Source organism: Carassius auratus, chromosome 19 (assembly GCF_003368295.1).
Source record: "Carassius auratus strain Wakin chromosome 19, ASM336829v1, whole genome shotgun sequence".
Taxonomy (NCBI): domain Eukaryota; kingdom Metazoa; phylum Chordata; class Actinopteri; order Cypriniformes; family Cyprinidae; genus Carassius; species Carassius auratus.
The window spans coordinates 11,783,253-11,798,073 of record NC_039261.1 but is presented as its reverse complement, the minus strand read 5'-3'; the positions used below and the strand labels follow the sequence as shown (position 1 = coordinate 11,798,073).

General features: G+C 38.9%; 1 protein-coding gene across 11 annotated transcripts in view; it reads right to left on the bottom strand.

The window, feature by feature from the left end:
- LOC113119418 (microtubule-actin cross-linking factor 1-like) overlaps positions 1-14,821 on the bottom strand; it is a 167,392-nt gene that overhangs the window by 109,594 nt on the left and 42,977 nt on the right. Inside the window, exon 1 of one of the 11 annotated variants that reach the window (XM_026288899.1) lies at positions 1,121-1,766. The exons of the other annotated variants lie outside the window; for them this stretch is intronic. Coding sequence (XP_026144684.1) covers positions 1,121-1,241 — 121 coding nt within the window. The 5' untranslated portion in view covers positions 1,242-1,766. Of the gene's footprint in view, positions 1-1,120; positions 1,767-14,821 lie in introns of those variants that run through there. 11 annotated transcript variants of the gene reach the window in all.

Genomic DNA, 14,821 nt, shown 5'->3' with positions numbered 1-14,821 from the left:
TTGCTCTGGTTGATGTGTGCATGTGCAGGAGAAGTGCTCATAAAAGGAATTACAAAAAAAACTTTCAAAAGATTTTATGAACCCTGAAAGAGTGTATTTGGCACAGAAACACTATCATAGGTCCAACTCGGTTTCTTTTTCATTTTTTATATGTTTAGTATGAGTATCCTACTCTTTAGCAGATTAAATCATTCACAATGCATTGAAATAGCATTAGAAATCCCGTTTAATGAATAACAACTTAAAGGAACACTCCCCCTTTTTTAAAAATAGGCTCATTTACCAACTCCCCTAGAGTTAAACATTTGAGTTTTTCTGTTTTTGAATCCATTCAGCCGATCTCCAGGTCTGGCAGTAGCACTTTTAGCATAGCTTACCATAGATCATTGAATCGGATTAGATCAGGGGTGATGAACTCCGGTCCTGGAGAGCCACAGCCTTACAGTTCAGCTCCAACCCTAATTAATCCGCACCTGTCTGTAGCTTCCTCATAACCCTTCACACTTACTTTCAGGCCCATGGTACGGCAGCAAAGTTCCTTGATTATTGCGCAGGAATGAGAGTACAGTGCCTAGCCATATCAGCCTAGGAAATCGAAACTTTTCATTTTCCGTCAGTCTTAGTACACGATGTAACTACAGAAGAGTCAAGTTTAAAATAGAAAAAATATAGAAACTCTTTGGTCTTTTTTGAGCGAGACGCTAACAGTCTATTCAGATTGAACGATCTATGCTAAGCTAAGCTAAGAGTGCTACCGCCAGACCCAGAGCTCGGCTGAATGGATTCGAAAATGGTAAAAGTCAACAGTTTATCTTTAGGGGAGTTGGAAAATGAACTTTTTTAAAAAAAGAGGAGTGTTCCTTTAAAAAAATAATAATGCAGAAATGTCAACAATATTACACTAATGTAATAATGTTTGCAAATAGAAAGGGTTAAACAAATCAATAAATTAGATTTTTTTTTTTTTTTTTCACACATTAACGTTCTTTAGACTTCATGTCAACATACTCTACAAAGCATTAATGTAATAGGAAGAGGCGGAGCCCAAAAAAGGAAACAAGAAGCCAGGAGATCCCCTACCAAAGACAGCTAAAGTCACAGGGAAAGACACATGCATTACCAAGACGAACAGCTCTCCAAGCGTTCCGGCGTCTACAGCACAACCACACTCCAGTTGCCGTCAGAAGGTGAGCTGCCACAAAGAGCACCGGCAAAAAGACTTCTGGATCAAAAGGGTCCATAACTTGATCTCAAACTCTATCACGTCAAATCAAAATTGAATTTTATAATTCTTGTCCACTATAATCAGCATAACTTGGATCCCTCTTTTAGCATCCTTTCTTTTCTCTTCTCCGATTTCAGAAGTTAATCTGCACTTTGGAAATTAACAAAACGTTTTATTTTTCTCTCAGCTTCACCTACTTTGAAAAAGTAACTTCTGAAACGAATCATCTAAGTCAGTCTTCCTCTGTCTCAACTCCCTCCTCTCTCTCTGACACGCTTACTTGGAATTCCTTTCCTCTGAAACAAGCAGCATGCTTTTAGCTATCGCTCCATGAGCCGTTATAAACCCCCAACATGAGCAAAAAACAGAAAAACTAAAATGAGCAACCAGGTTTCTCTTCTCTACATCTGACCACAAGGCTGGCTGCTTATCCTTCCTGTATGAGACAGTGTATCATGTTAATGCGACGTGGATGACTATGTTTACGCGTGTGTATCTCTGTTGCTATGAGTAAGCTCTGTCATCTCTTCCATATTTACATGAGACCTGCGCACTTGTCTGAGGGGGAAGAGGCAAATAGCATTGACGGGTGTGTGACCGTTGACCCCGTGATCTCATCTGGGGCAAGCTGCATTCACTGAATGTGTGAATGACATGAGAGCTAACTGTGCTTGATGTTACAGAGTCATTCTGGCATCAACGAAGTTTGACCGTACTGAATGCTGTATGCATTACATGCTGAATGCTGAATGCTTACGGTTAGTGCCTTTGACTGTAAATAGAAGTATTTTAGCTGACCTTACACTCTGTGCAGATGGCGCTGTGACTCCCAACTGCATGTCGTTTTTGGTGTGCCTAAAGATGTGTGCAACGGCATGAAGCTATCAGTGGAATCATTGTGGTTTTGCGATGACAGGTGGGTACATTAGCACGCTAACTAACTGGGACGTGTCATACGAGGTCACATGATCATTTCGGGGACATCCAATCATATTTTTCCAGTGTTATAGTTCTGTCCAATCACATTTTGTCATTCATCGTCTGCACATTCTCTGCTGTCGTATCATGTACTTAAAAAAGTTAAAGGGGGAAACATGAGAGAAGGGGACTTTACAAAATGAAAGTTTAGCGTGACAAGAAGAGATAGGAAGAAAGTGTTTGAGGGCATGTGTGCTAAAAATCAGTAACAACTGCAAATCTGTGGCAGCAGTGCTGAACCATAGGCTCTGGGGTTTACATGCTGGCAACAAGTGTGACAAGATGACCTTAACTAAAATGAAAACAGAGAAAATGAAATGTAAATGTAAAAGAGAAACATACTGTGCATCCCAATTTGCATGCTTTAGCACTATTTAAACCTTTTTTTTTAAATAGTGTGAATATTGTGATCACACTGAAAATAAATAAATAAATACTAATAATTTAAAAAAAAATTACTGAAAAAAAAAACTAAGAGTGCAATATTGGGCACTTTGTGCACTCAGCTATCGGCTTTAATTATGAAGCAGAAGGAGAGAATTTAATTATTTTATACATATATAAATATATACACACATACACATACACACACATGTATATATACACATATACACACATATATATACACATGTACATACACACACACACACACACAGGTGCTGGTCATATAATTAGAATATCATCAAAAAGTTGACTTATTTCACTAATTCCATTCGAAAAGTGAAACTTTTATAATATATTCATTCATTACATACAGACTCACATATTATAATGTTTATTTATTTTAAAAACTAAGGAAACTAAAGGAAAATCCCAAATTCAGTATTTCAGAAAATTTGAATATTGTGAAAAGGTTCAATATTGAAGACACTTGGTGCCACACTCTAATCAGCTAATTAACTCAAAACACCTGCAAAGCCTTTAAATGGTCTCTCAGTCTAATTCTGTAGGCTACACAATCATGGAGAAGACTGCTGACTTGACAGTTGTCCAAAAGACGACCATTGCACAAGGAGGGAAAGACACAAAAGGTAATTTCAAAAGAGGCTGACCGTCACAGAGCTCTGTGTCCAAGCACTTTAATAGAGAGGCGAAGGGAAGGAAAAGATGTGGTAGAAAAAAGTGTCCAAGTAATAGGGATAACCTCACCCTTGAGAGGATTGTGAAACAAAACCCATTCAAAAATGTGGGGGATATTCACAAAGAGTGGACTGCAGCTGGAGTCAGTGCTTCTAGAACCACTGCGCACAGACGTATGCAAGACATGGGTTTCAGCTGTCGCATTCCCTGTGTCAAGCCACTCTTGAACAACAGACAGCGTCAGAAGCGTCTCGCTTCAAAAAGGACTGCACTGCTGCTGAGAGGTTCAAAGTTATGTTCTCTGATGAAAGCAAATTTAGCATTTGCTTTGGAAATCAGGGTCCCAGAGTCTGGAGGAAGAGAGGAGAGGCACACAATCCACACTGCTTGAGGTCCAGTGTAAAGTTTCCAGAGTCAGTGATGGTTTGGGGTGCAATGTCATCTGCTGGTGTTGGTCCACTGTGTTTTCTGAGGTTCAAGGTCAATGCAACCGTATACCAGGAAGTTTCAGAGCACTTCATGCTTCCTGCTACTGACCAACTTTATGGAGATGCAGATTTCATTTTCTAACAGGACTTGCCAAAGCTACCAGTATCTGGTTTAAGGACCATGGTATCCCTGTTCTTAATTGGCCAGCAAACTCGCCTGACCTTAACCTCAAAGAAAATCTATGTGGTATTGTGAAGAGGAAGATGCGATATGCCAGACCCAAGAATGCAGAAGAGCTGAAGGTCAATATCAGAACAACCTGGGCTCTCATAACACCTGAGCAGTGTCATAGACTGATCGACTCTATGCCGCACAGCATTGCTGCAGTAATTCAGGCAAAAGAAGCCCCAACTAAGTATTGAGTGCTGTACATGCTCATACATTTCATGTTCATGCGTTTCAGTTTGCAAAGATTCACCCAACAACTAACTCATTATTGACCAAAACACAGACAGTGAACCACAAAGCAACAAACATCAATACAGCAACATGATCTGCAGAATCAAAATTTCAGCTCTAAAACGCCAGAAAAAGGAAAGGTCAAGGTCAACTAAACACAACAAAATGTCAGAAGCAGACAACATGGAAAGCCCAAGTCATAAGATGTCAGGTGTTCCTGAAGGTCCGGTTCAAATGCTGCTAGGTAGAAGAAACACAATGAAGTCTGTTTGCTCAGTGCATAAGGCACATCTACAGGACAAACAGTATGTGATGCATGACATCACAGGTAAGCTGTAGGAAAAGGCGTTTCCCCTGAGGGTCAGGCACAGATAACATGGAGAAACCGAGAGATCTCCTGCAAATTTACATATGAAATTAAACGAGGAAGCTGACAAGGTCACCCTGAGGTCTAAAATATAATTTGGTTCTTGCACTAGAATATGTCATCACCATTTCAGCATAGAGTTCCTCCTCCAAATCAAACACAAGGTCACAGGAAATATGCTGACCGCAAACAAAGGCAGGGCGTAGGGAGATGGAAAAAAATACAACTGTGATAAAGCACATTCATGAACAATATGGCTCAAAAAATAGAATTTTGGTCACAGACAACATTATTTCCTGGTAAGATTGCTAGTTTATCAGTCATTTCCTCCACCTGTGTCCACAACCCGTTAAGGTGCCATTCACACAGAATGCTTTGAAAAAACATGAGATGTGGCTAGTGGAATGGAAAAAAAAGGTCTCAAGATTCGAACTAAAGATGCAAATGCAATGCTCAAACATGTCCATCTAGCGTGTGAATAGAAAAAAAATAGATAAGGTGCACAACAGAATGGAAAAATAAATTTTTTGTGATGGACCCCTAAGAATAAATTGTATCTCAGCTACGGTCTAAAAGAATTCAAAAACAAATGTGGACTAATAATATTGTCATAAGGCGTAGCTTTAGAAAATAAATCTTCTTTTATGATACTTTTATGGTGCACTTTTTTCTCATTTTAGGAGCTTGACAGCTGTGGTAAGAAAAAAGAAATGACGGTTTGGATCTTTATTTCTGGTCGAATTTTTGGGGGTAATTTCCATGAAAACATTCTTGCTTGTGGATAATGGAAAGTACATAACAACCTTCTAAATACACACAATAATAAAAATGAATAATAAATACAAAAAGTGAATTGAAAATAATGTTCTCATAGTGCTGACAGAGTTCTCTGTAATACTAAGAAATAATGACAGGGGGCAGTGTGGTAACAGCCATAACATGTGAATAGCATGGCTCAACTCCTCTCATTATTAAGCCAAAGGCTGCACTGCCAGTGCCTGCCACTTGTAATGCCAACCATAGTCACACAAGACCTGACATGACCGTTCTCAACTGATCTCACTCCGATCTGCTGCTTTTCACCCGCCTGATAATGACGACAGACGTCAGTAGTGTGCCAGACATGGCACAGGTGAAGCAACACAGAAACTCACGTGCTGAGAGGCAGGTATCATGATGATGAAACTGCTGAACATTGAAACAGGAAAAACCACAAGACTACTCATTTGGAATTTAAAGAGATCAGCCTAATTCAAGTAACACACCTATAAGATGAAGACAATAAGATTTTGATAAAAAAGTCTTTAGTCTAAATGAAGCTCTTTATACTGACTGGCGTGCTGCAGAGTAACAGGTAGAGTGTGCTTGTTTTGACAAGGTGAATGGGCAGCACTCAGCAAGTGAAACCCAGCCCTGTTTAAATATGCCTGAAGGTGCCATTAAAAGATTACATCAAACTGATCTGTGGACTGAATTCAGACAAGGGCTGATCTAATGATACTACACAGCAGACAGCACACATGCTTCCAACACAAACAAACACAACTGACACGGTACAGGGGAAAGGATACACAGGTTTACTCTCAGCGCATGAGACCATCTATTCTTCACAAACACTTTGTGCGGACAGTCTGCGTATACTCTAAATATTACATGAATGAACCACCACTGTAGAACCTACAGAGACAGTTAAGAGCTGAAGACATGATTCTCTAGAATACATCTCTCCAAAAAAGTATTGGGTTCATTTATGCTTAAAGATGGTTATTTCTTAAAAATTATAAAGGAGAAATAATTTGATAATCGCAGTGTGACCACCAGGTGGACCATGCACTGCTGGTGCTGACAGATACAATGTGAGCTAATAGCAGGATTGGGCCTCTTAGACAAATGTGAATGGACTAACATAAATAAACCAACCTAACTATTCCAGCATCAGTTTGAGGGGTCACCCTTTCATTAACTGTCAACACAAAGTTCGTCTTTAAAGTTCATCTGCCATGAAGTCAGTGAACCTAACGTGACGTGTTTGTGTGTAGACACTGACACCATGACTGCGCCAGAGCCGATGGCTGAGCTGCCAGGACTCACTTCAATGCTGTTTAAAAGGTGCTTTTTATTGAGCCACTTTGCCTCTGCAGCCAGGAAGTGGAGCACAACGTCATTAGGCAAGCACAGAGAGACGGTCCATAAGGTAGGAATGAAGTGGGGGGAAAAAGAAGAGATTTACTCTCACACCTCTGTGTTGAAAGAGCGCAAGTCTCTCATCCTTCTTTTACCCAGGAGCCAAATCTCCCAAGCTGACGACAGGGTTACTTAATCACAGGTTAATAGTTGGAAAAGAATGGAAGAGAGGGAGTAGGGGAGGGGATGTGGAGAAAGAGAAGGTCGTGAGAGAGACAAATTTCAAGAAGAGGTCGAGGATGGGAAAGGACAGAGACCAGGGAAAGAAAGAAAGACGGAAAAGATAAAAAGAAGGGGTGGACTGTAGTGGGATACACAAATAGAAGACTTAAAGAAAGAACGTTACCATCACCTCCATTTTCCCCCGGCTCCTGTCATCACCACGGTAACCCTTAAATTAGGTACCCGCCCTGCCCTCTGTCAGCTACTTGACCCTTCATTAAAGACCTCTATTTCCCTGTGAGGGACCCAAAAGAGTCCAGTTGATTAATCTTTTCCAGTGGCGGTAACTTAGGAAAGTTGACAGATCACTGACGCTCAATTTTGTCAATGTTTTCAAAAGTGAGAATGACACTTTGTGTGTGCAATCCTTAAAAAAAGAAAATACTACGTTTCTGGGCCTGAGCATTTCAGTTGCATTGGTCTCTAAGGCCCCTTTCACATTGCAAAATGGTCCCGGAAAATGGTGCCGGAGTGCCTTCTGTGTGAACGCAAACATGTCCTAGGATTGATTCCGGGATCAATCCCGGGTTGAGGCCCTAATAACATAACGAGCACTGTGTGAACAAAAGCCAAAATGGCATAAAGGGTGTGTCGTAGAGATGACGCATGTTATCCTGTGACTCTTTTACCGGGTGTTTTGAAAGCAGATCAACGTTTGCATCAAAAAAATATGGGTAAACTGTGATGAAGCAGAGATCAGGTGGTTCCTCACTATCTGCGCTGAAGTTGTGATCGCTCGCCACCTAAAGTGAACGCATCACATTACAAATTACATCGTAATGTCACGTGCCTTTATAGGATGTGTGTGAATGTGTGAACGCACACACAGATTCCGGAAAATCACTGGCAGTGTGAATGAACCACAATCAAACGATACCGGGACAAATCCCAGGACACATTATCTATGTATATTTTCCAGAATTTCTGTCTGAAAGAGGGTTAAGAAACTTGTGGCTAAACTTAAATGCAATGTGGTGTTTGAGACAGGTTTCACTGGGATATGAAATGGTGTAGTGCGGGAAGCATTTAGCAAGAGGGGATTCACAGCTGAGCTTTGTGTGTGCTCAGTGCAGCCTGTCACGCACTGGACCCTGGGAAAGGGCCACCAAGAGTGTCCACTTCAACAAGAAGAAAGGCCTTGTGTCCATTAGCATTAGTTTATCCTGTGTATGATCACTTGGTTCTATTAGGATGGACAAAACCGAAGTTGTCAGATTTTCCTGAAAAGAAAAATCTTATTAGTAAAGAGGTCTAAATGTTGTCGAACACTAATGCAGGTTTTCTTAAAATGAAAACGCATTGAATGACCAGTCACCTTGTTAATGAGTCTGACAGCAGCTGCTTCATTAAGGAAAGGTAATCCGTTTTTAACGAGCCACTTTATGCCTGGAGCCCAAGACTTGCTGAGAAGGACTGGGCACTTGAGAGATTTGGCTTGTTTGAAGTTTAGTACACTGACTAACTATAAAGGACAGGAGAGACATAGGGCAACAAGGGGAAAAGACTAAGATTATAGAAGCTAAGAACAAGGGAAGAGGTTCTACAGTGTTTTAATTGCATGTGTTGTCAGCATTAAAATGAAATTATCCATTATGAAAAGTTAAAGTTCAGAGAAAATGGTGAGAAGAAAGAGAATTAAGTGAGACATTGCCATGAGAGGGAAACTGAATGAGAGAAGCATTGGGCCCCAACATCCATTCATTTGATCAACAGGCCCCAACCAGTACAGAAGAAACAAACAAATATCCATGAATAACTCTCTAACACAGATAAAAAAATACATGTTTAAAGGCAATGGTTTAGCAGGCATAAGGTTAAAGAAAACCATAAAATATTACCACTATTTAACTCTTATGCGGCACAACTTCCTGCTTTAATGTTCACGGTCAGTAACTTTTGCTTTCTCTCCATTTTTACACACCTACTGCAAGGTATGTCTGCAATGATTTACTGGGATGGTTCAGCTCAAGTGATAAAATCTTTCCCACGCTGCTGTGAAAAGAGCGTGTCAAGCAGCAACGTAACAGAAATAGGTGGCAGATGTTTTCTGACATAACTGATGAGTGAAACTGAATATTGAAAAATATTCATTTACTGTCTCTGTTGAAAAATAAGGGGGATATTTGTTTTTATACAATGGCTGTTGATTTGTGATCAAACTTGTAGTCAACTGTAAGAAAGGTTCAGGGTTAACGCAGACTAATTGATTAGAGATGTCCTACATGCTTCACCAGAGAGAAATCTTTGACGTTGGAAGTAGGGGTGCGCGATAAATATCGTCCGATAATTAATGCGCATCTCGTCAGTAAAGCCGGTTCTCTAATCAGCGGTAAATTCCATCAGGTCAGTTGTATGAATTAAATGCTGATAATGAACGTGTATTTGCGCAGCTAGTCAGTTAACAACGGCTCTGTGAAGAAACAGCTGCTCTATGTGAAATCACGCACCTGATCGAATTTATCGCTGGTTAGAGAACCGGCTTTACTGACGAGATGCGCATTAATTATCGGACGATATTTATCGCGCACCCCTAGTTGGAAGATGAATTTTGACGTGAGAAACGTATGCTCAAATGCATTTAGAAAATGGACTATGATACCTTTCAATAGCTGCCGAGGTTTTGGAACACAGCAAGTATGATGATTCCCAAAATAAAGCTGCTACCCAAAGCAATATTTCTACTTGACAAGAAGGGAAGGATGGTGGATTGTTGATGGATGATGATCTGTCTTTTGCTTCTCCTCAAATGAAAGGTGCTTACTACCAAGACACTTCTCTATCTTTGTTCATCAATTGCCGAGCGATGCCACTAAGCTCTGACTAATTGACTACAATCTTGGTGAAGGCGCAATGCATGTTATTTTTGCTCATACTTGAAGTTAGGGGGTTTTCCTAAGCTAAGATTACTCAAGACACCTTGGCAACTCATAGCTGTTGCAGCCAGTTTTGCATAGCCTACTAAAATTTTCTTGAAAAACTTTAGGTTCAGTAGGTGTTTACATTGACCAATAGAAATGAAATTACAAGCAAGCAAATAAAATGTATAAGAATGATTTGATAAGTCAACTGCCAAGAAAATTTAATGTTGAAGGTAATAACAATGCAGTGAGAACTAATCAATCACCCACCATAATAGAACCCAGAGCAATAACTTGCAGTTCATTGTTTATCAGTAATAAACATCTGCTAGTATCAGTTGATAGCTTTATAAGTGATTTAGTTCGAGATACAAAGACCAAATGTCAAGGTGGAGAACCAACATAAAGGAACAGAATAAAAATGTGTAAGCCAGAAGGTCAAAGGTGTGGTAAACATGTTTTTATTGACATGTTTTTATTGATTCATGAAATTAGCTTCCCTGAAGGACTTTTAACAAATCAGCCACATTCAAGATAACGTACATCAGGTGACCTTTTAGAATTATCATATTGGGTCAATTTAAGCAAAACCACATTCACTGAACTTAATTGAATTATGATTAGGAAAAATATGCACTACAGACAAAATGGAATATCAAAGCACCAAAAACACATGCAAGCCTAAATCTTTTTTTAAACCAACCAATAAGAACTGAACTATAATTCACAAAAAATAAATCTTAAAAACAACAAAGACTGGTCTGAAAAGGAAATGACAGGTTTTGAAACCAAAGCCTGTGAGCTGAAACATGGGAGGACTGGCGGAAAGACAAAACGTTTGCGTGAGGAGGCTCTATCAGTAATGCCTCGTTTGAGTCAGTAGGGGAGGAACAGAGTTGCACTATGAAGATGAGCAAGGCTCAGGGGACTGCTGGGAACTCCTACACACAAACACACCCAATATGCATATCACAAGCCTGGAACAATAGATCATCCCACCACGATCTCTACACCCATAATTACCCTCCAACTATCCTCTATGATTATGAAGACAGCAACCAGTCACTTAACTTGGTCGTACAACCTTAAGAGATAGCAGATTACCACTATATGGTAAGATTATTATATAGTAGAGCTTAGAAGTATAATAGTGTAGTACTAAAAAGCAATATATCAAAAATGATTTTATCTCTTAGTCTCACAGCAATATCACCCTGCAGTCCAAGACTGATTGTTCACTGAAGCTAAGCAGGGTTAAGCTTGGTTAGTACCTGGATGAGAGACCTCCTGGGAAATCTAGGTTGCTATTGGAAGAAGTGTTAGTGAGCCCAGCAGGAGGTACTCACCTTGTGGTCTGCGTGGGTCCTAACGCACCAGTATACTGATGGGGACACTGTAGTTACAAAAAGCACCGTCCTTCAGATGAGACATTAAACTGAGGTCCTGACTCTCTGTGGTCATTAAAAATCCCATGGAGCTTCTCGTAAAGAGTAGGGGTGTAACCCCAAGGTCCTAGCTAAATTACCCCCCTGGCCTTTGTCAATCATGGCCTCCTAATAATACCCAACCACTTGATTGGCTCTATCTCGCTCTCTCCTCTATCTGTAGCTGGTGTATGGTGAGCGCACTGGTCCTTTGGCTGCCATCACATCATCCATCATCCATGATTTAACTTGCTTGATATTTTTGAAAACTGTGACATCTTTTGTAGGATTCTCTGATGAATAAATGAACTCAAAACATAATTTATTTGAAATATCATATTGCGTAACATTTTAAATGTCTCTGTTGACCAATTTATATTCCTTCGCTGAAAAGTATTCATTTCTTTAAAAAATTCATACTGACTTTGTTTCGCACAAATTAACTGCTGAACAACAGTTTTGGTTTGCCTGAGGGCGAGTAAATTAACAGCAGATTTTCATTTTTGGGTGAACTATTCGAATAATCCTAAATTATTAACACTAAATCTATTAAATCATTTCATCAGCCAAGAGTGAAGCAGTTTAATTGCTGCCTTAGTTCCAGAGCCTGTTGTCCTACTCAAGCCAAAATGTAGTAACGATCCACCCTAATTACACAGCAAATGAATGGATACACAGAGAAGGTAATGAAATATACACTTTAAAAGAGATCAACTTTAAGAACAGCAGTAAAACAGGACTGCAGAATCAGCCCCGAAATGTACAGTTAAGCCAAACTTAGGTCATGCCCACAGAGGGCATGACAGGACTGTGTAATAACACCTTCATCTTCTCACTAGCAGTGTTTTTGCTGTTTTTAAGTTGGTTTCTCATCTGTATCTGCCACACCCAGCTGGCACACAGGAGATATGCATAGTGCTTATCTCTGTCACTGCCTGAGCCTGCATGCACTGGCATACTATTCCTTCGCGCCTTCTATGCATCTCCACTAGGACTGCAACAACAACCGTTTAAAAGGCAAATAACAATCAAAAACTTCATTATGATTATTCAGTGCTATCCATACAGACAACCTTCCCCAGTGGTTGCTTTAAAATAGTGAAAACAAATTAAAAAGGTATTAAAGTGTAACTGACTTGTCAAACTTCAAACTAGAGCATGCAGATGAAATGTCAAATGTAACCAGAGTGGAAGAAAAATTTTACTGATCAAAACCAAATGTGTTGTTAAACATTAAACTGAATCTGTGTTTTATAATTAAAACTTGTCATTTGTGGGAACAATTCTATCTGCAATGTAGAATTCTATCATGGTAATTATTTATATTTTCTTTATGGATATTTCAATTAAGCAAATAAATAATCTGCATATCTCAGACGAACACACACACAAAATTACGCAAACATGCATACACAAATAAACAAACTACTCTGAACTTTGCTCTATGGGGGAAAAATGGCGAAAAACAATTGAACTGCAACACTGTGAAATCAGTGAGAGATGACATGAAATCATCCTTCATTCACCAGCTGTGTGTCCGTTATCAAATTACCTCATATTTTATAACTCTTAATGTAACTACCATGATCCAGAACAGGCATGAAGTCAAAGAACCAATGACAGAGAGGTTGTGTGAGTAAATTTGGTTTGCCGTGAGGTCTGATGGCAGATGAAAGGATCGTTATGGTATGTGATGATAAAATCAAGAATAAGAAACACATCAGGGCTGTTTACTTGAAACAGCCAGGAAACCTGCAATTAAAGTCAGTGCTTTCTGTAGTTTCAGAATGTGTGACAGACTTACATGAGACCGTAGAAATACTACTGAATACAAACAGGGAGCAGCATGTGATATTAGGTCATGTACTAACCGAAATAAAATGTTACAAGGTGATCCAATTAGATGGCCTCTGGTAAAAGTCAAAAAGAAGGTGAAAGTGACGCTCTGTTAACTTTTAACACACTCTGATGTAGGCACTTATTGTTGAATGACAATTTTAAACAGACAGAGGCAGTTTTGCTTTCATAAACGGGCCAATTAGAAATGCACATCATGTGTCAATAGCATTTTATTAAATGCATTTTAAAAAAAACACAAAAAAAAAAAAGAAATTAGAGCCCTGCAACTTTTTAAGCCCCTCGGTCTGGGCTTTGGGACAATTTTCACGTCATAGTTTAGATGCGGGCATGGCTTTGTGCCTGTTTTAGGCAGCAAGCTTAAGGTGGTTGCACATTTGACGAGAAGCGCTGTGCCGCGTCTAGAACATCTTGAGGTATCGCACACAGACGCGCACATTCTATACGCACTAGCTAAATATTTTCATCTTATTTAATATAAAACTATGCATATGGAGCTCTGTGGCACGGCAGGAATTTGAATGGCGCCGCCAGTGTGCATAAACAATGTGTTAAAATTTTCCTTTCAAGCTTTCTGCAAAGCACCGGCAAAATTAATTACCATAAATGTGACGGGGAAAATAGTATGAAGATATTTGAATTATTTGCTAATAAACTAGTGTTTTCTGAGTTGGTGTCGTAAGGATGAAGTTGCCGATCCTGAATCGTCATATACTCATTAGAAGCACTTTTAGAGATACGTGAATCTTTACAGATTATGATTATAATGAACAATTTTTATTTTCTTTAAACATATTTGTCATGTCTTTGAGGCATGTATTTGCTAAGTTTCGGTTCATTTTTTAACTCCGGTTAACCCTCTGAGGTCTAAGGGTATTTTTCGGGCCTGGAGATGTTTTGTCATGCCCTGACATTTGTGCTAAATGGCTAAAGTCTAAATGGCTAAAGTCTAATATCACTGTAATGAGCACAAACATGGCTATAATAATATATGTACATGATTGTGTTTTTGAGGAAAAAAATATATATATTATGCGTGGTTAGTAAAAAACTAAAAATGTTAAAAATCACTTGAATAAGATTATAAAACACATACAGAATATTGGTTCCTGTGACTTTTGAGAACTGGAGCTTGTATCCTAGAATTTTTCTTTCTACATTATGTGAAAACCATCTTGTTTACTCACTCACAGAAAACAATATATTGATTTAAATTTTCTAAGACACTTTTTGTTTGTAAAAGTCATATGCGAGTAGGTGTCAACTATCATGAATATCATTGGGATTTGCACTTGAGAAAACAAAGGCCTGCATAATGAGCTGCATAATGAGCCTTTCAGTCAGGTTTGTCACTGAGAGGGGAGGAGTTACAAGAAAAAATGTGAGGACAAAATAAATGTATTTATTTATATGTTTGTAGTTTATTTAGAATATATTTAATTATCCCACAGCGTAATTTAATATCCACTTGCGAGTGCAGTTAAACAGTTTATAAGGAACAATCAAAGCTGACTTTCAAAGCTGAATTTTTAGCATCATTACTCCAGTCACACAATTGTTCAGAAATCCTTTTAACAATCTGATTTTCTACACAAAAAAAAAAAAACATTTATTATTATTATTAATGTTGGAAAGAGCTGAGAATATTTTTTCAGTTTTTTTGGGGGTGGATAAATTGAAAGAATAGCATTGTTTGCTACATTTGTTACATTTACATTTATTTGTTAAATTTATATTA